Source organism: Triticum aestivum, chromosome 3D, assembly GCF_018294505.1.
Source record: "Triticum aestivum cultivar Chinese Spring chromosome 3D, IWGSC CS RefSeq v2.1, whole genome shotgun sequence".
Lineage (NCBI taxonomy): Eukaryota > Viridiplantae > Streptophyta > Magnoliopsida > Poales > Poaceae > Triticum > Triticum aestivum.
The window spans coordinates 479,470,256-479,491,647 of record NC_057802.1 but is presented as its reverse complement, the minus strand read 5'-3'; the positions used below and the strand labels follow the sequence as shown (position 1 = coordinate 479,491,647).

The 21,392-nt window shown below is 46.6% G+C and overlaps 1 protein-coding gene across 4 annotated transcripts; it reads right to left on the bottom strand.

The window, feature by feature from the left end:
- Positions 1-916: 916 nt before the first annotated feature.
- On the bottom strand, positions 917-13,084 carry LOC542951 (bZIP transcription factor ABI5 homolog). 4 transcript variants are annotated; one of them, XM_044497700.1, is made up of 8 exons: positions 12,878-13,084; positions 12,718-12,797; positions 12,067-12,128; positions 10,871-10,974; positions 1,729-2,812; positions 1,550-1,621; positions 1,422-1,451; positions 917-1,265 (listed from the first exon to the last, which is right to left on the bottom strand). In XM_044497700.1, the coding sequence occupies exons 5-8, from the start codon at positions 2,704-2,706 to the stop codon at positions 1,173-1,175; spliced, it is 1,173 nt and encodes a 390-aa protein (XP_044353635.1). In that variant the 5' UTR covers positions 2,707-2,812; positions 10,871-10,974; positions 12,067-12,128; positions 12,718-12,797; positions 12,878-13,084; the 3' UTR covers positions 917-1,172. The 4 variants fall into 4 exon arrangements, with proteins under 4 accessions (XP_044353635.1, XP_044353634.1, XP_044353636.1 ...); XM_044497699.1 differs by having other exon boundaries at positions 12,721-12,797; XM_044497701.1 differs by lacking the exons at positions 10,871-10,974; positions 12,067-12,128; positions 12,718-12,797; positions 12,878-13,084 and adding an exon at positions 4,255-4,432.
- Positions 13,085-21,392: the final 8,308 nt, after the last annotated feature.

The window sequence follows — 21,392 nt, the reverse complement described above, 5'->3', positions numbered from 1 at the left end:
AATTTTCTTTTGTTCCATTTGTCTGAAGTTTCTGACAAACCCGTCATCACCTATAAACAGTAGCAACAACACAAGTTTACTTGCTTGACAAGATAAACATTGATATATGGGTCCTTATGGATTTTAGTTACCAATAGTAAATTAATATATCATCCTGCTTTGAGTAGAAAAGGTAACTACTATCAACACCACAATTGTCGCTGCTGCAGTTGCATCAAACACACAAAACAGCCAGATTTCATGTCCTCCTCCTCCTACTAGCACGGCTATGGAAGTTGAATGGCGGGTCACCGTTCACTAGATGCAGCTACCGTAGCGCCATGATAGGGCGTCACCCTTCTTGGCGTTGACGTTCTCCTTTGACGGTTTCATCTTCTTCATCAGCTGTAAAAAAAATCACGACCACCTGTTGTTACCATCAGCGCGCACACACACACATTAACTGTTTTAAGACTTGGCAATTAGGTTCTTGCAAGCAATTGGCGAATCATGGTAAGTGTAGGAGCATTTTTCTGAGAAAAAGAGGATCACCCCTCGCCTCCGATACACACAGCTGTAAGAACATAAAGGTTGATGATAGCTGTCATGGTTGGCCAACCAGGGAGCGCAACTGAAAGCTAGCCGGACCCTCAAGCAGCGAGCCGTGGCGGAGGGGAAAGGGAATCGACTACCCAAGCATGGTGATGGGTGACCACCTGTCAAGGCTAACGGGATCCCGTGTTTGAATAGCTCAAATTTCACTGGATTTAAAAATTATTTGAATGGCTCAAATTTCACCGACGCAGTAAAGTGCATCTACATGACTAAACTCTAACCGTGAGCAAAGGCGAAGACTCCCCTCCACACACACACACACACACACCAGAAATGGACCACATGCATTGCATCGCATCATATTAAAGCACGAGTACACATCAACATATTTCTAATTTTCTTTTGTTCCATCTGTCTGAAGTTCTGACAAACCCATATACCTATAAACAGTAACAACAACAAATGTTCACTTGCTTGACCAGATAAACACTGACATTTGGGTCCTTATGGTTTTAGGTACTACTAGTAAATTATTATACGACCCCGCTCCGGAAAGATAATGTTACTGCTATAAACACCACAATTCCTCCTCATCCTCCTGCGAGCACGGCTATGGAAGCTGGATGGCGGGTCACCTTTCACCAGATGCAGCTGCCGCAGCGCCGCGAGAGGGTGCCACCCTTCTTGACGTTCACGTTCTCCTTGGACTGTTCTATCATCTTCTCCACTAGCTGTAAAAAAAAAGATCACCGCCACAAGGCGTTTCCATCAGCATGCACACATTGACTATTTAAAGACTTAGCAATTACAGTGGATTGTTACAAGCAATTGGCAAGGGGTGGCGAGTGTAGGAGGATTGCCAGGTGATGGTAGTAAAATGTACATACCATTTGTTTCTTGGTCAGCAGAATTGTCTTCTGCAACAAAACAATGAAACAGTTTAGTAACGGTAAGAACTGAAAAGCATATGATAACTGAATTTTCTCATGGTTTTCACTGGTCAGCAGCTCCGTACCTCCTCAGCTTTCAGACGAGCGTTCTCCTCCTTGAGGTGGTTCAGTTCAGCTTCAAGCTCCACGGTGTAAGCCTGTAGGATTTAGAAAGCCAGGGAGTGCAAGTGTCACCAACATTGTTACCACCGTTACAGAAATGGCATTGCATAAAAAACAACAATTTTGGCAGCAAGGTAAGTACCTGCTTCCTGGCACGCGATCGTGCGGCTGACTCACGGTTCTTGATCATGCGGCGGTGGCGGCGCTCGATGCTCCTCTCGCAGGACTGATCCTCCGGGGCGCCGCGTTTCCGGGCGCCGCCGTTCTCCATCATCGCTCCGTCGCCCATGCAGTTCATCATGTCAGCCTGCGTCATGGCGCTCCTCCCGTCCGAGGACCCGGGGCTCACGATACCCATCCCACCTTGAGGAGGAGGTGGTGGCGGCACCACGGCCATCCCTGCGTACCCGTTGGGGACGAACCCCATGCCGTCGCCCATCACCTGGAACATGCCGTTGGCTGGTGCCATCGGGTACATCATTGGGCCAGGCTGCTGCCCCTGCTGCACGGGGTTCATCTGTGCATGGACCATGCCGACCGGCACAGGCGCCTGGCCGCCGGCGCCAGATCCACGGACCACGCCGGCCTTGACAAGAAACTGCTCCAGCGTCATCTCGCCTAGGGTCCCCTGCCGGTCGTTGGCCGCAACCGGTGGCTGGACAGGAGGCTGCTGTGAGGCTCGCGCGCCCTGAGGCTGAGCATGCACCTGGCGGGGCTCCCTGTTGATCTCAGCCCACACCTCCTCCACCGTCTTCCGGCACAGCGGGGGAGGCAAGGAGAACGACTCCTGCCGGGCTAGGTTGCTTCCTCCTGCATCTGCGCCACCTCCGCCTGCACCAGCACCCACCACAGGAGCCACCTCCATGCCCACCAAGCCACCGCCGGTGGCCGCTTGGAACTCCTCGGCATTCCATATGTTGCTCATGAACTCGTCCATGTTCATGGACCCAAAGTTGCGCCCTGCCTCGCACACCGAGTATTGCAGCTCGTCCAGCGTCAGCGCGAAGATGGAAGACTGCCGCGCCGGCGCAACCGTCAGCTCCTCGCCTTCGAGAACGCGCGGGTGCGAGGAGACTTCCTCCTCGGAGAACTTCACGTCCTTGCTCATCTCCGATGCCATCCGATCTCACCACTGTGGTTGGTCTCGCTCTACGTACGCTCTTGCTTGTGGCTTGTGGGTTGTGGTGTGTGGTTCAGCCTTGTGCGCCGCGCCCTCTATTTATAGCCTGCAGCATGCAAGAGATAAGCATCAATCAATGCATCAGATAGCTAATAAATTCACGTGATTAATGAAAAAGGTGAGCTATAGATAGATAGATAGATACAGTAGTAGATAGTTCGTCTCGTACTGCATGGATAGGGTGCTGCCAAACCGCCAAAAGTGGCCGCGAGTTAAGCCTGGTATACGAGACGAACTCGCGGGGCGTGCTGGTTTTGTTCAATAGCTAGCCGACGACGGCCGCCGCCGAGACGCCTCACTGCCCGACGACTGAGCATTACAAACGTTAGCGTGAGAGACAAGGATATGAGTAAACCGTGTGTGGCCGTTTGCTACTGCCTACTGCTGCCAAGATCGCCGTTTCTAATTCGGGGGGTGGATTAGTACAAGGAGTCTTACGGCACGGTGCTCTTCAATTCAGAGAGGTGACAAAGGTGGTGTCATCAAAAGTGGAAAAATAGATAGGTGACAAAAGGTAAAGTCAGTCTACACGCCAAAAAAAAGTCAGTTATGCATCTTTTTTTTTCTGAGAAAGTCAGGCATGCATGTGAAAATGCATGTCTTACCTTTTATTTTTGGGCCTGGACCATCTAGAGGGAATCTAGGCCCAGAATTTGTCGTGCACTAGTGGGCCTGTTAGAAGCCCACAGATACACCACTATATACTAATCTCATACTCACTCTTCCGTGTTCTACAAAAAATGTCATACTTTTTTTTTAACACTACAAAAATGTCATACTGACAGATACTAACCAGACTTTACTCAAATGGAAGACAGATATTAATCAGACAAGAGTCGACCTGATGGCATGGAAAAGCGAAATCAGATAGAGCCCTCCTCCCCAGGATGGTGTGGAAAAGAAAAATCAGACAGGGTGGTATGGTATGGAAAAGAAGAATCAGACAGAGTCGACAGATGATAACACATGACTTCTCTCACTGTCTGAAGGAAAAGACATGGGCTCGCTTTCAGCGGCAACCTGACGGTTCTCGAGCGCATATGAAGAAGAATGGCTCAGCTCACATCGCACCAACAATGGCCACCCCAGGCGAAACTGCTATGACTAGTACAGCGCGTGCAGGCAAGCACAAGCTGGCTTGTGGTTCCACGATTTCGAAGGATTCAGCATTTCAGCTGACGAGAAGGTAGCCTACCGGAACACCGGATCCTCGCAGCATATAATAAGCGCTCAAGCAGCAACCAAGGCGATTCAAGATTTATTTACTGCTGGTGCTACACAAGAATAATCACCCCGGCCTGGCGCCAAGAATTTCCCCGCCGTTCCGACCCCGAACATGAATGAAACGGCGGTGAAACAAAGGCGCTAGGTTGCCGAAGCCGCTGCTAGTACGATCGCTGGAGATGGCATGGTGAAACGAGAGCAAAGTTGACGGCTCCGAATGAAACGAGAGCAAAGAGCGCGCGGCCCGCCTGAGTACGCACGTACCTCCCCCTCCCGCTCCAGCGCCGGCCGCGAGCGGCAGCACCGCCGCGCAGATCAGCTTCGGACACCACCGCCTGCAGCCGAGCCTAGGAAGCGAAACTTTTATAGTGCAGTTGCGTGGGGGGAGGGAGCTGTGGCGAAACGGGAGGCAGCATCCCTCCTTACTAACTGGAGAGAGAGAGGGAGCGACGCATGCGCGTGCGTGAGGAAAGGAAATGGTGCCGCTGGCTGTGCCGTAGCGCGGCATGCCTCCTGGCGTTGGCTGTGTCGGGCGCGTCGGCACGTTGGGCTTTCCAGAGCCATCGCTATTCTTCCCAGACGGGCTCCGAGTTCCGAGGCAAGTAGGGGAACGGAACGGGTAGCTACGAGCGAGTTAGCTGTGCCCCTGCATGTTGCTTGCTTACTTCCGCCCCGGGTTTCGTCAGCTCTGCTGCCCACACAGTCGCAGCTGCCTCCCTCTCCCGTCGCCCATTTGGCCACCGTACATACGTGCTGGCCAGCTGCGGAGCGGCGCCAGTACGCGCGCCCAAAGCTGGAGGTCCATGCAGAATCAACTTGATGCTAGAGTATTTATACGACGCACCTCGCTACAGCCTGAAGCTTTGGCCGGAAGCTTGTTGGAACAGGGGAACTCTGGGTACTCTTTGGTGCAGAGATGTGGAATAGCTACAGAATGGCAAAAGCTATCGGCACCTTGCGACTCGCTTTCCGCGGCTGATGTACTACGTACTGGCGTGGCCCGTTCTCGTTCCACACGATCAAAGAGTTAGCTAACCCATCGGCTCACGAAAAGGGACATGTCATGCATGTCAGCTGTGTCGCCGCAGAGATTAGAGAAGACGAGATAGGACCGGGAGTTCAGGCGAGGATAAGTCGACGCGTGCAGGGTACGTGCCTCGAAGGAGATATCACCTCCTGCCTGCAGTCGCCGGTTCTCTGTGGCAAATCTGCGACTGTTTACAGTGCAGTAAAGGGCAATGCGGTCTCTCATATCCACGGAAAAGGCGCGCAGAGCCGTACCATCTTCTGTTCGAGAAAAAAAACGCTTATGGCATCTACAACATCAACCCGCAAATTTCGTCGCACGTCAGTTCATCGACAGGACCCTGTCCGCGGACACCGATGCTGGAGGCAGCCATCCAACGTTGCCCGCATATATTTCAACAACTATTGAAACTAAACGTACAAAATTCATTCAAACCAGATGGATTTCATAAAGTTCGGGTATAATTTACATAAACGAACTAATTTTTTTGACCCTTTTTACTAAAAACTATTTAAAAACCCTATATCAAACGACCACCTCGTAAGCAGGGCTGCCATGCCCTGCCGCACCGCCGTCACCGTCCGTGTTATCGTCGTCCCTCCAGCGGCGCAGGAATGCCGAAGGGCCGCGGTAGCTTTGTCCGGCGGCTGCCTGCCGCTCGTGGAGGAGCCGCTCCGCCTTCTGTTGCGTGGTGTGGAGGGCCGCCTTGGCCAGCGCCGGTAGAGCCCTGGCGGCGGCCTTGCCCCTGCAGGCGTTGGCGGAGCAGTCGCTAAGCGACCACTCCTCGCCGTCAAGGCGTAGGTGGCACCTGGCGGCCGTCTCTGAGGTGGTGACAGAGCGGTAAAGCGCCCACGCGGCGAGGTCCGGGTCGTTGCGGACCCATTCCGGGGCCACGTCCGTCTTGGCGAACGCGGAGCGGCGACCGGCATTGCACCGGTCGTACCTCAGCTGCTGCCTCGCCGCGTGCTCCGCCTCGGGTACCATGGCCCGAGAGCCGGAGGCAACGCCGTAACCGCCTCCTCCAAGGTAGTGGAGGATGCGGCCACGACCCTTCGCGATCGCAGGCGGCAACTCCTTCTTTATCGGGCGACGGCGGCGTCGTGGTGGCGACCAAGGGCCCATCAATCCATGCGTAACGGCTGTGCGGCGGGGGCGACGCCAGCTCGTCCTTCACGCGGACGAGACGCTGGGGGACGCTGGCTGCTTCTTCATGCGGTCGCCAATGTGGAGGCCGTGGTTGCGTGGCGGGGACATCGGCTCGTCCTTCACCTGCCGGAGTGGCGAGTGCAGCTCTATGCAGCTCTGTGCGTCGCCGGTGCATGGTATAAATAGCCACGGCCAGGCCAGGCAAAGGGGCGGTCGGTCCGCTTCAGTGCGGCGCCGCGGCCGAAGTTGGTATCTCGGGACGCCGCGTCCGCATTGAAGCGGCGACGCCCGAGAGGTCGCGTCCGTCTGCGCCACCTTCCCGTCCGGTCGATTCGGGGGCATCAATGTCGATCGCGACATGTTCTGGGCTGGCATGAATGCGGCGCGGCAAGCGGCGCGGGCGTTCCATGGAAAGCGCGGGAGAGGTGGGCGGTTTTTTTTGTGCGCCAGGGCAGTCAGGAGCGGACGTGGCAGCGGTCTGGATGCCCGCAAAGCCTCCCGAGTTTGTCTCCGGTTTGCGGGAAAAAGTACGTCCGGACCGTCCTGCGGACTGATACAGTTCTGCATTGGATGGCACACGATCCAGACGTATGCGAGCGGTTCGATGGTCGGCGTTGCAGCTGCCCTTAGTGGGAGAGGGTCGAGGCGAACAATTGAACTCCTATCCGCCACTCGTCTTCTCCTTCTCTTGCCGCCATCAGGATGCATCGTCCATGCAGCATTGGCAGTGGCGGGAAGATTGCTAATTCTAGGGGCCTGATAGGGAGGAGTTGATGGGCTGTTGTGGGTCGATGATCGAGATGAGTGGCCGAGATGCGGTATTCGACGAACGATGCTCAACGACGGCGCTGGTGATCCAGCGCGGCGATCTTAAACAATGGCCTGACCTGGTTGGGTCATCAGAGAAGAGAGCGTCGGTGCATGGTCCTGGGCGATAATGAGCTCAACATCATGCTCAAATCTGGCATGCGGCGGCATGGGCGATTTGTCTCGGGTTTTCTTTAGCGGGTTCCATGGTTTGTGGGGGTGAGGCGCCGGCGCCGTTCCAGTGTAGGAATAATGTCCTTCCAGTCCATTCCCTGTTTTGTTGGTGTGCTTATCGTCGATGCAGGGCACGTAGAGTTATATCTCGGGTGGATCTTTCGGGATGCGATCAGTTTTGGTTTCTGGTGGGTCTGACCAGCTTTCGTCATCTTCAGAGTTTCTAGGGGTCCTTTTCGACATTTTCTTCTCCGTGGCAGAGTATTGCTTCGCAGATCAAGCCTGCCGACGTCTCCTAGGTTGCATCAATGACGACTGTTGCTCCTACAAGCTCATGAGTTTAAACAAGTTTGTTCTATTGAGGCCAAGGCCTAGAAGAAGTGGCATTGAGCTACGCTGACACCCTCAGTGGATGTAGGAGGAAGAAGGCTTCGGCATCCCCAAAAAAATTAATTTTATTTTTTCTGTGTAAGGACCTATTATACTTAAGTATTTCCTTAGACTCTTTCGCAAAAAGCCACACAAACCCACTAGCATGTCGGACGGGTTAGAGCCACATCCGCAGCTCCCTGGCCGTCAATATAAGGGCCAGTTCTTTTACTAGCTTTTCTGGGCTTCTAGAATAAGCTGCACCCTACCCAACTTATTCTAAAAGCCCAACCAAAATTTTCTTTCTGGAAGATTACTAGGCTTCTAAAAAATGGTTAGGCTTCTATAATAAGCTGGGTAGGGGCAGCTTATTCTAGTAGCCAACAAAAGAACTGGCCCTAAATAAGCACATTGGGGTTCCATGAACAACATCAAACAATAAAGAAGTGTATGGAACTTCCTACTAGCCAGCATGCTGTCGGAGCAAGTCTAATCCATCATGCTGAAGCGTTTTATTTCTTCTCCTCCCATGAAGTCTTAATCTAGCCATTGTTGGCCAATATTCCTGACTTCCTGACGAGGCTCGGGCCCCTTCTCCCTCCATCTACCGCTCCGACAATGAAAGGGGGTGGGGACTCCATGGTTTCATTCCGATGGTGATAGTATTAGAAATAAATTTAGATTTGTCTCCCGTCGACGAAGGTGTCGCGTGAGCGTGGAATAAGGTATTCCCGCGTCGCTCGGCGGCGCCTCTTCGTGTCGCTGGGAGTAGTGTGTAGGATCATGTTTGTTGATATCTGGTTCTCATGATCTGGCTTTTTCTTTGCAGATTTGTCTTTGTGGTGTTGTCCTAGGAAGCGGATAATGTGGTTGTGTATCTTGGTTCTTTGGCATTAGCTCTGGCCTATGATGTTGCCTAGTCTTGACCTAGTCGGGGATCATGTGAGGTTCGTGTTCCCCGACTCTGTCTGGACGGACATGGGATATTCTACGGGTCCTCTTTGGTGTTTTCTTCTTCGGGGCGGCAATTTTCTACGCAGATTGTGGTCGTCGATATCTTCTAGTCTACATCAATGATTTCTTGCTTGGTGCTTTTACAAGCACATGCGTTTTGATGTGTTGTCTCCACTGAGACGGAGGCCCAGAGCCGGCAACAAGATTTTTTTCACAGCATGCCGTCGATGGATGCATGAGGAACACTTTGACGCCCTTAAGAATTTGGTTTTTTCTCTAAGGATGCTTTTGTAGGGACATGTGCTACTTAATACATGGAATTGTGCTTTTTCACAAAAAATATAAATAAGCACATTTTTATGATGATGTATATTCATGAAATGAATGTCATGCTGACTTTTTTAAACAGTTAAAATATTTTTCTATCCAACTTTTAGGCCATGTTTGGTAAAAAAAATGAAAAGGTTAGGAATTTGGAGAACTGAATACCTGTATAAAGTAGTTCCTACTGTATCATTCAGAATAAAGAAATGCCTCACCAGATTTTTTATGAATTGGACTATCCCTAGGAACTTTGATGGAAATCAGACATGCGGTCTTACCTTATGTTTTTTCCTCCTTGTGTTTTGAATTCATGTATATTTCATTATATGGTATTCAATGGTAATCCTTTAGTATTCCTATGTTTTAGGTTAGAACTCAAATTGAACAACATTTCTTATTCAGCAAATTAAATGGCATCAAAATTCATGTGATTTTTCCTATCCTGCGATTTTTAGTTACTCTATTTCAAGCGGGTATGTTAGTGGATGCAAATATTGCATAACCATAGGTTCGTTGTCCCCATGGCGCAACGACGCGCGGCAGAAATGATTCACACTGGAATGAGCCGCGAGCTACGCCATGAGTAATAGAGAGAAGTTTTGTGACCGGACTCTTCAACCCGCAAGCGTGAGAGCGGGGCCACTAGATCTAAATCTAGCTCTAGGTTCATCCTGACTCCAAGACGAGTTTCTTCCCCTTTTCTGCTTCTTCGTCCTTCAGAAAAACACCCCAGCCCCCTCCCCCCTCTTCCTCCCTCATCTGACGTGTTGCGGGTTCTCGTGTTGATAGATCACCACAGATTCTCCTAATGCCCCATCGTTGAAACAACATCGTTTTCCCCCATAACTGTCCCACTCACTCCACCTGATTCCCTCTCATTTGTACAACCCCCAACCTCCCTCGATCACCATAGGAAGATCCTTGTAGAGAAAAGAGAAGAGGACACATGCAATTTTCGAGGATAATTTCGCTTGGTGACTCTTAGCGGTACGGGACTCACATGTTATTTGAGTGACACACTGCCCCCGGAGCGGGCTAATAGCTCCACTCATGCTTATATGGGATTAATCTTGATATAGAGTACAACGAGATTTACATAGAGGGTTTCAGCAAGTTCGTAGACAACTCGTCGAGTTCTAGGGGTCGATCTAGACAGGATGTCATGGATTGATGCGGCTTCTATGGGCAGATTGCAATGTATGTAAATCTTGGCCATTCTTTGAGGTGTCAGACGACCTTATATATGTGAAATATGGCGGTGCCCCCCCCAGCAGTGATGCTGGTCCCCATGAATCAGACTCCACCCTAGTTTTGAAAGGCCTTGACTTCCTTTATAGGAAACCAGGGAAGGCACCTTCCCTTAAGTCGATCTCCCATGTATGGGTCCCTTGAACCCACACGTCCCTATGCATATACGTCCCGTGCGGTACATGCGACACACGGATACAACTATCCATCAACACCAATCCCCCTCCCACTACCCCCAAAGTAAAAAAACATGAATTTTGTATGAAAATTGTGATGACTTGTGCTTTGAAGTTGTAATCTAAGGTTATGGTAATTTCCACCCTCCATATAATTCCCCTCCATATGAAAACATGGGTCAAATGAAAAGGGTATGGAAAAGACTGCTATTTATCATGGTCTAGTGTTTCCATCCACATGTGATAGGTTTTCACCCCCTCTAATTTCCCTCGAGAACCTAGGAAACAAAAGGTTGTCATGTGTTGATACCTAGTGTTGCCATGTAGTTATCTAAAAGTTGACATGTGTTTTTTGATCTAATTTTAATATATAAGTGTTGTGTTAGATTGCCATCAACATAAGCCAATTAGGTTTCCCTCCATTCTAACACCACGTGCTAGGAAAATTTGTCATGTTTTGCTAAATAAAACCACCATATGGTGTGTGTGAGAATTTCCCTGTGTTGTGGTTATTTTTGCAGTTGCACACACAATATCCAAAAAATAGAAATACCAGGATGGGAAAGAAAACACACAAGGTCATACTCCAAAATGGCACATAGTCGAATGGTGCACTTAGAGGATATGGATAAGAACATAAGAACAAATAATATACCTTGGTAGAACTAGTAGGTGCCGTATTGAGATCATTCCATATCTTAAATCCCTATATTCCCCGGAAGAAGATGTAGTTTATGCCCAAGAAGAAGATGCAGTTCACTGGTATTCATAGACCAATAGTGAAAAATGAACAAGATGAGGAAAAAATTGTTTGCACAAAGAAACAAGATAAAGTTGCCATCTAAATTGCAATAAAAATACAGTTAACATGGAATGCAGCACTAGACAACCCTGTCATCAAGAAGCCCATGTGACTTGGGCAAAAAAAATTGATACTACTAGTACTTGGCCCTACTAAGGTTGCCATGACATGTGAGCATGAACTAGTACTAGTATATAAGTATAAGTTTCCATGGTAATTATGTAAAGATTTCCATGAACTATGTGCATATTGTTCAAAGAGTCATCAACCTCAGTGTCTGCCTTTATCATATGATAAATGAGCTAGTTTTTTCATGTGGATACAACGAAAGGTTCATGGGGTATATTTATTATTTCAAGTCACTGATGTCCAGTGTCTAAGTTGTCAACATCAAGTAGCTGCAAATGACAAAGAAAATGCAAAAGTGTAGAGGGAGCGCGTGAAAAAACAACAAAATCATGGGGCGTGAAAGAAAAGTTTGGCTGTGGAGCTTGGCCCTATAGTGTTAAGTAAAAAACTTGCCACACGCCAAAAAAATATGTAAATCCATTTAGGAACAATAAAGTTGTCATTCAAGAAATGTGTATCCACACTTCAAGAGAAAAAAAGCGCCACCCCTTTGCAAAGGGGTGCCACGAGATAAATGTACAATATGCACACATGGGAGAATGCAAAAACATACCATATAAGGACACTACAAAAATTTCACGAGATACTATGTAACCAAAAAATCAGGAAGAAGTTGCTAGGCATGCATATGTAGAGAATGACATTGTGTTTCATAGCAAAATTACCACAAAAAAGTGAAATGTGTCTCACAGGTAACACGAAATCCATATGTGGACAACAAAAGTTGCCATATATGATGTGTAGTCACGAATTTAGGAGCAAATAAAAATTGTTAGGGTGTACCAGGGAGATTGGCATGGAATCTATGTAAAATAGGACACACATAAGCGAACTAGAAATTAATGTAATGTCACAAATAGTTGCCAAATACAAGTGAATAAAGCATGCAGATGAAGTAATTGTGTGCATACACTAATTACCTTCGGTGTTGGGCTATGTGGATGAGAATCTTCCTTATTTTTTTGCCATCATCTATCGCCCCCTGCGACAATGTTAGTAGGAAACATTCATGTGAGATCAAAAAGCTTGTAAACCATATATATGTCCCTTCAATGAGATGAAAATAAATAAATAAATTGAGGATTAGGAAATCGTAGGGGGTCACCAAGGGGGGAGGGGGGTCCAGATAGAAATCATGGCTAGATGATACCAAGATGCATGTCCGCCCGCCCAAGAACTTCCCCCAACCACAACACAAACATGCATCATCCCGTGTCTCCTGTTCACCTCACTCTAAAATTCACAAACACACCTTTACAAGACTAGAACTTGATGACCGAGCCACTCTACTTCCCAATCGACAACAATTTCATCATGCGGGGTCAGATCCCACATCCTCCTACCCCACCCCTCACAATACTAATTCGCAAACACACCTTTACAAGACTAGAACCTGATGACCAAGCCACTCTGCTTCCGGATCGACAACAATTTCATCATGTGGGGTCAGATCCCGCATCCTCCCACCACACCCCCTCCCCGACCAAACCCTAACCCCCAAAATCCTTGTCGTGGTGAGCACACAGATGAAATCGATGAATCATAATAACAAAAATTAGAGTGCTCCTCACCACCTGACAGAAAATGAACTTGTATTCTCCCTTAAAACCACTTCTATCCCAGATCCACTCCGCACGATTTCGCAAAAAATCTGCCACAAAAACAACACGCATCAAACGCGTCAAAGATTGGGCCGGCGAGGAGAAGAATGGGTGGATCCGTGATTCATACCTCGTATGAGTGCGAAAGTGGACGGATTTTGGCGAAGGCGATGCAGCGGTGTGCCAAACCAGCGAAAAACTCAAGGGTGGGGAGATCTGGAGTGGGAAAGAGGAGCAAGTGTGTGTGTGTGTGGTGTAAATGCAGCCCCGGCAAGCGTGGTTTTAATGGGGAAAAGGGGTGTGGTTCCCTATAATAGTGAAACTGCCGACCCTAGGCCACCCACACCCCTAGATCACCCCCTCCCTTCATTTTGTAACATATGGCTATCAATGCGTCTCACCAAAAAGGATAAAACACGACCGCTCTATGTCGGATCACACTATATTGTCCATGTGTGTGATCAATGCAACATAATTGCATTAGACTAGGAGATTTGTGAGGTAAAGTTCATCCAATATAATTTCCAAAGTGTCACATCCTAGATTTTTCCAAAATCTGATTAAAAATTGCACAGGGAATTAATTGTTTTCTAGGAAAACCTATGCTTGTTGGCCTCTAGCTAAATATTGCCTAGGAATTTTCTTGATGGTTGACTTGTTTGCTCTGTTTGAATACACCCAGAGAGGCAAGGACCCTATGTCCACATGGAAACCCTTGTTTGAAATTTGGGAGAAACAGAATGAACCCTACAAGGTTTAGGGAATAAATTTGAATCCCAGAATAGGGTGACAATTGAAATATTTATTTGGGCATAAGTGTTGGAAATATGACCTAGAGGCAATAATAAATTGGTTACTATCATATTTCCTTGTTCATGATAATCGTTTATTATCCATGCTATAATTGTATTGATCGAAAACTCAAATACATGTGTGGGTACATAGACAACAACATGTCCCTAGTAAGCCCCTTCCGGACTAGCTCGTTGATCAAAGATGGCTATGGTTTCCTAGTCATAGACATGAGTTGTCACTTGATAACGGGATCACATCATTGGGAGAATGATGTGATGGACAAGACCCAAACTATAAACGTAGCATATGATCGTATCAAGTTTATTGCTATGTTTTCTGCATGTCAAAGTATATGTTCCTATGACCATGAGATCATGCAACACACTGACATCGGAGGAGTACCTTGTGTGTACCAAACGTCATAACGTAACTGGGTGACCATAAATCTCCGAGGGTGTCTGTTGAGTTGGCATGGATCAAGACTGGGATTTGTCGCTCCATATGACGGAGAGGTATCTCAGGGCCCACTTGGTAATACAACATCACAGTAAGCTTGCAAGCAATGTGACTAATGAGTTAGCCACGGGATCTTGTATTACGGAACTAGTAAAGAGACTTGCCGGTAACGAGATTGAACTAGGTATGGAGATACCGATGATCGAATCTCGGGCAAGTAACGTACTGATAGACAAAGGGAACTGCATACGGGGTTAGCAGAATCCTTGACATTGAGGTTCGACCGATATGATCTTCATAGAATATGTAGGCACCAATATGGGCATCCAGGTCCCGCTGTTGGCTATTGACCGTAGAGGTGTCTCGGCCATGTCTGCATAGTTCTCGAACCCGCGGGGTCTACACACTTAACGTTTGGTGACGATATAAGTATAGTTCAGTCATTATGGTGGTTACCGAAGGTTGTTCAGAGTCCCAAATGAGATCCCGGACGTGACGAGGAACTCCAGAATGGTCCGGAGGTGAATATTGATATATTGGACGAAGGGTATTGGAGTCCGGAATTGTTCCAGGGGTACCGGGTGATGACCAGCATCACCGAAAGGTGTTTCAGGGGGCCCCGGCAAGTGTTGGGGGGGCCCATGGGACAAGGGGAGGGGAAAACCAGCCCACTAAGGGGTTGTGCACCCCCTCACCCTTTCCCACGTAACCAGAAGGGGTGGGGCGCTCCCCTAGGGCAGCCACCCCCGTTACCTTGGGGGCCAAGGCTCCCAGGGGGGAGGCGCACCAAAACCCATCTAGGGTTTTCCCCTGGTAGCCGCCGGCCCCCCCTAGGGAACCCTAGGGCGCCCATCTGTTGGGGAACGTAGTAATTTCAAAAAAATTCCTACGCACACGCAAGATCATGGTGATGCATAGCAACGAGAGGGGAGAGTGTTGTCCATGTACCCTCGTAGACCGAAAGCGGAAGCGTTTAACACAACGCGGTTGATGTAGTCGTACGTCTTCACGATCCGACCGATCAAGTACCGAACGCACGGCACCTCCGAGTTCAGCACACGTTCAGCTCGATGACGTCCCTCGAACTCCGATCCAGCCGAGTGTTGAGGGAGAGTTTCGTCAGCACGACGGCGTGGTGACGATGATGATGTTCTACCGACGCAGGGCTTCGCCTAAGCACCGCTACGATATTATCGAGGTGTAATATGGTGGAGGGGGGCACCGCACACGGCTAAAAGATCGTTGATCAATTGTGTGTCTAGAGGTGCCCCCTGCCCCCGTATATAAAGGTGCAAGGGGGAGGCCGCCGGCCTAGGAGGTAGAGGCGTGCCAGGAGGAGTCCTACTCCTACCGGGAGTACGACTCCCCCCTTTCCATGTTGGACTAGGAGTGGAAGGGCGAAGAGGTGGAGGGGAGGAAGGAAGGGGGGCGTCGCCCCCCTCTACTTGTCCTATTCGGACTGGGGGGAAGGGGGGCGAGGCCCTGCCCTAGCCTCCTCTCCTCTCTTCCACCTAGGCCCAATAAGGCCCATTAAGTTACTGGGGGGTTCCGGTAACCTCCCGGTACTCCGGAAAAATCCCGATTTCACCCGGAACACTTCCGATGTCCAAACATAGGCTTCCAATATATCAATCTTTATGTCTCGACCATTTTGAGACTCCTCGTCATGTCCGTGATCACATCCGGGACTCCGAACAACCTTCGGTACATCAAAACATATAAACTCATAAGATAACTGTCATCGTAACTTTAAGCGTGCGGGCCCTACGGGTTCGAGAACTATGTAGACATGACCGAGACACCTCTCCGGTCAATAACCAATAGCGGAACCTGGATGCTCATATTGGTTCCCACATATTCTACGAAGATCTTTATCGGTCAGACCGCATAACAACATACGTTGTTCCCTTTGTCATCGATATGTTACTTGCCCGAGATTCGATCGTCGGTATCTCGATACCTAATTCAATCTCCTTACCGGCAAGTCTCTTTACTCGTTCCGTAATACATCATCCCGCAACTAACTCATTAGTTACAATGCTTGCAAGGCTTACAGTGATGTGTATTACTGAGTGGGCCCAGAGATACCTCTCCGACAATCGGAGTGACAAATCCTAATCTCGAAATACGCCAACCCAACAAGTACCTTTGGAGACACCTGTAGAGCACCTTTATAATCACCCAGTTACGTTGTGACGTTTGGTAGCACACAAAGTGTTCCTTCGGTAAACGGGAGTTGCATAATCTCATAGTCATAGGAACATGTATAAGTCATGAAGAAAGCAATAGCAACATACTAAACGATCGAGTGCTAAGCTAACGGAATGGGTCAAGTCAATCACATCATTCTCCTAATGATGTGATCCCGTTAATCAAATGACAACTCATGTCTATGGCTAGGAAACATAACCATCTTTGATCAACGAGCTAGTCAAGTAGAGGCATACTAGTGACACTCTGTTTGTCTATGTATTCACACATGTATCATGTTTCCGGTTAATACAATTCTAGCATGAATAATAAACATTTATCATGATATAAGGAAATAAATAATAACTTTATTATTGCCTCTAGGGCATATTTCCTTCAGTCTCCCACTTGCACTAGAGTCAATAATCTAGTTCAGATCGCCATGTGATTTAACATCAATAGTTCACATCACCATGTGATTAACACCCATAATTCACATCGTCATGTGACCAACACCCAAAGGGTTTACTAGAGTCAATAATCTAGTTCACATCGCTATGTGATTAACACCCAAAGAGTACTGAGGTGTGATTATGTTTTGCTTGTGAGATAATTTTAGTCAACGGGTCTGTCACATTCAGATCCGTAAGTATTTTGCAAATTTCTATGTCTACAATGCTCTGCATGGAGCTACTCTAGCTAATTGCTCCCACTTTCAATATGTATCTAGACCGAGACTTAGAGTCATCTAGATTAGTGTTAAAACTTGCATCGACGTACCCTTTACAACGAACCTTTTGTCACCTCCATAATCGAGAAACATATCCTTATTCCACTAAGGATAATTTTGACCGCTGCCCATTGATCTACTCCTAGATCACTATTGTACTCCCTTGCCAAAATCAGTGTAGGGTATACAATAGATCTGGTACACAGCATGGCATACTTTATAGAACCTATGGCCGAGGCATAGGGAATGACTTTCATTCTTTTTCTATCTTCTGCCGTGGTCGGGCTTTGAGTCTTACTCAATTTCACACCTTGTAACACAGACAAGAAACTCTTTCTTTGACTGTTCTATCTTGAACCACTTCAAAATCTTGTTAAGGTATGTACTCATTGAAAAAACTTATCAAGCGTCTTGATCTATCTCTATAGATCTTGATGCTCAATATGTAAGCAGCTTCACCGAGGTCTTTCTTTGAAAAACTCCTTTCAAACACTCCTTTATGCTTTGCAGAATAATTCTACATTATTTCCGATCAACAATATGTCATTCACATATACTTATCAGAAATGCTGTAGTGCTCCCACTCACTTTCTTGTAAATACAGGCTTCACCGCAAGTCTGTATAAAACTATATCCTTTGATCAACTTATCAAAGCGTATATTCCAACTCGAAGATACTTGCACCAGTCCATAGATGGATCGCTGGAGCTTGCATATTTTGTTAGCACCTTTATCATTGACAAAACCTTCTGGTTGAATCATATACAACTCTTCTTTAATAAATCCATTAAGGAATGCAGTTTTGTTTATCCATTTGCCAGATTTCATAAAATGCGGCAATTGCTAACATGATTCAAACAGACTTAAGCATAGATACGAGTGAGAAACTCTCATCGTAGTCAACATCTTGAACTTGTCGAAAACCTTTTGCGACAATTCTAGCTTTGTAGATAGTAACACTACTATCAGCGTCCGTCTTCCTCTTGAAGATCCATTTAATCTCAATGGCTCGCCGATCATTGGGCAAGTCAATCAAAGTCCATACTTTATTCTCATACATGGATCTCATCTCAGATTTCATGGCCTCAAGCCATTTTGCGGAATCTGGGCTCACCATCGCTTCTTCATAGTTTGTAGGTTCGTCATGGTCTAGTAACATAACCTCCAGAACAGGATTACCGTACCACTCTGGTGCGGATCTTACTCTGGTTGACCTACGAGGTTCAGTAACAACTTGATCTGAAGTTTCGTGATCATCATCATTAACTTCCTCACTAATTGGTGTAGGTGTCATAGGAACCGGTTTTCTGTGATGAACTACTTTCCAATAAGCGATGAGGTACAGTTACCTCATCAAGTTCTACTTTCCTCCCACTCACTTCTTTCGAGAGAAACTCCTTCTCTAGAAAGGATCCATACTTAGCAACGAATGTCTTGCCTTCGGATCTGTGATAGAAGGTGTACCCAACTGTCTCCTTTGGGTATCCTACGAAGACACATTTCTCCGATTTGGGTTTGAGCTTATCAGGATGAAACCTTTTCACATAAGCATCGCAACCCCAAACTTTAAGAAACGAAAACTTTGGTTTCTTGCCAAACCACAGTTCATAAGATGTCGTCTCAACGGATTTAGATGGTACCCTATTTAACGTGAATGCAGCTGTCTCTAATGCATAACCCCAAAACGATAGTGGTAGATCGGTAAGAGACATCATATATCGCACCATATCTAATAAAGTACGGTTACGATGTTCGGACACACCATTACACCGTGGTGTTCCAGGTGGCGTGAGTAGTGAAACTATTTCACATTGTTTTTAACTGAAGGCCAAACTCGTAACTCATATACTCTTCTCCACGATCAGATCGTAGAAACTTTATTTTCTTGTTACGATGATTTTCCGCTTCACTCTGAAATTATATGAACTTTTCAAATGTTTCAGACTTCTGTTTCATTAAGTAGATATACCCATATCTGCTCAAATCATCTGTGAAGGTCAGAAAATAATGATACCTGCTACAAGCCTCAATATTCATCGGACCACATACATCTGTATGTATGATTTCCAACAAATCTGTTGCTCTCTCCATAGTTACGGAGAACGACGTTTTAGTCATCTTGCCCATGAGGCATGGTTTGCAAGCATCAAGTGATTCATAATCAAGTGATTCCAAAATCCCATCAGTATGGAGTTTCTTCATGCGCTTTACACCAATATGACCTAAACGGCAGTGCCACAAATAAGTTGCACTATCATTATTAACTTTGCATCTTTTGGCTTCATTATTATGAATATGTGTATCACTACGATCGAGATCCAACAAACCATTTTATTGGGTGTATGACCATAGAAGGTTTTATTCATGTAAACAGAACAACAATTATTCTCTAATTTAAATGAATAACCGTATTGCAACAAACATGATCAAATCATATTCATGCTTAACGCAAACACCAAATAACACTTATTTAGTTTCAACACTAATCCCGAAAGTATAGGGAGTGTGCGATGATGATCATATCAATCTTGGAACTACTTCCAACACACATCGCCACCTCGCCTTTTACTAGTCTCTGTTTATTCTGCAACTCCCGTTTCGAGTTACTACTCTTAGCAACTGAACCAGTATCAAATTCCTAGGGGTTGCTATAAACACTAGTAAAGTACACATCAATAACATGTATATCCAATATACCTTTGTTCACTTTGCCATCCTTCTTATCCACCAAATAGTTGGGGTAGTTCCGCTTGCAGTGACTAGTCCCTTTGCAGTAGAAGCACTTAGTCTCAGGCTTAGATCCAGACTTGGGCTTCTTCACTTGAGCAGCAACTTGCTTGTCGTTCTTATTGAAGTTCCCCTTCTATCCCTTTGCCCTTTTCTTGAAACTAGTGGTCATGTTAACCATCAACACTTGATGCTCTTTCTTGATTTCTACCTTCGTCGATTTCAGCATCGCGAAGAGCTCGGGAATTACTTTTGTCAACCCTTGCATACTATAGTTCATCACGAAGTTCTACTAACATGGTGATGGTGACTAGAGAATTCTGTCAATCACTATTTTATCTGGAAGATTAACTCCCACTTGATTCAAGCGATTGTAGTACCCAGACAATCTGAGCACATGCTCACTGCTTGAGCTATTCTCCTCCATCTTTTAGCTATAGAAATTGTTGGAGACTTCATATCTCTCAACTCGGGTATTTGCTTGAAATATTAACTTCAACTCCTGGAACATCTCATATGGTCCATGACGTTCAAAACGTCTCTGAAGTCCCGATTCTAAGCCGTTAAGCATGGTGCACTAAACTATCAAGTAGTCATCATATTGAGCTAGCCAAACGTTCATAACATCTGCATCTGCTCCTGCAATAGGTTTGTCACCTAGCGGTGCATCAAGGACATAATTCTTCTGTGCAGCAATGAGGATAATCCTCAGATCACGGATCCAATCCGCATCTTTGCTACTAACATCTTTCAACATAATTTTCTCTAGGATCATATCAAAAATAAACACAGGGAAGCAACAATGCGAGCTATTGATCTACAACATAATTTGCAAAAATACTATCAGGACTAAGTTCATGATAAATTTAAGTTCAATTAATCATATTACTTAAGAACTCCCACTTAGATAGACATCCCTCTAATCCTCTAAGTGATCACGTGATCCATATCAACTAAACCATGTCCGATCATCACGTGAGATGGAGTAGTTTCAACGGTGAACATCACTATGTTGATCATATCTACTATATGATTCATGCTCGACCTTTCGGTCTCCGTGTTTCGAGGCCATATCTGCATATGCTAGGCTCGTCAAGTTTAACCTGAGTATTCCGCGTGTGCAACTGTTTTGCACCCGTTGTATTTGAACGTAGAGCCTATCACACCCGATCATCACGTGGTGTCTCAGCACGAAGAACTTTCGCAACGGTGCATACTCAGGGAGAACACTTTTATCTTGAAATTTTAGTGAGAGATCATCTTATAATGCTACCGTCAATCAAAGCAAGATAAGATGCATAAAAGATAAACATCACATGCAATCAATATAAGTGATATGATATGGCCATCATCATCTTGTGCTTGTGATCTCCATCTCCGAAGCACCGTCATGATCACCATCGTCACCGGCGCGACACCTTGATCTCCATCGTAGCATCGTTGTCGTCTCGCCAACTATTGCTTTTACGACTATCGCTACCGTTTAGTGATAAAGTAAAACAATTACATGGCGATTGCATTTCATACAATAAAGCGACAACCATATGGCTCCTGCCAGTTGCCGATAACTCGGTTACAAAACATGATCATCTCATACAATAAAATATAGCATCATGTCTTGACCATATCACATCACAACATGCCCTGCAAAAACAAGTTAGACGTCCTCTACTTTGTTGTTGCAAGTTTTACGTGGCTGCTACGGGCTTAGCAAGAACCGTTCTTACCTACGCATCAAAACCACAAC

Excerpts from the sequence above, each read along its gene's own strand:
- LOC542951 (XM_044497700.1), bottom strand. The coding sequence starts at position 2,706 with ATGGCATCGGAGATGAGCAAGGACGTGAAGTTCTCCGAGGAGGAAGTC. Across the intron at positions 1,622-1,728 it reads GATCGCGTGCCAGGAAGCAG|GCTTACACCGTGGAGCTTGA; the intron begins GTACTTACCTTG and ends TAAATCCTACAG. Across the intron at positions 1,266-1,421 it reads TGCTGACCAAGAAACAAATG|CTAGTGGAGAAGATGATAGA; the intron begins GTATGTACATTT and ends TTTTTTTTACAG.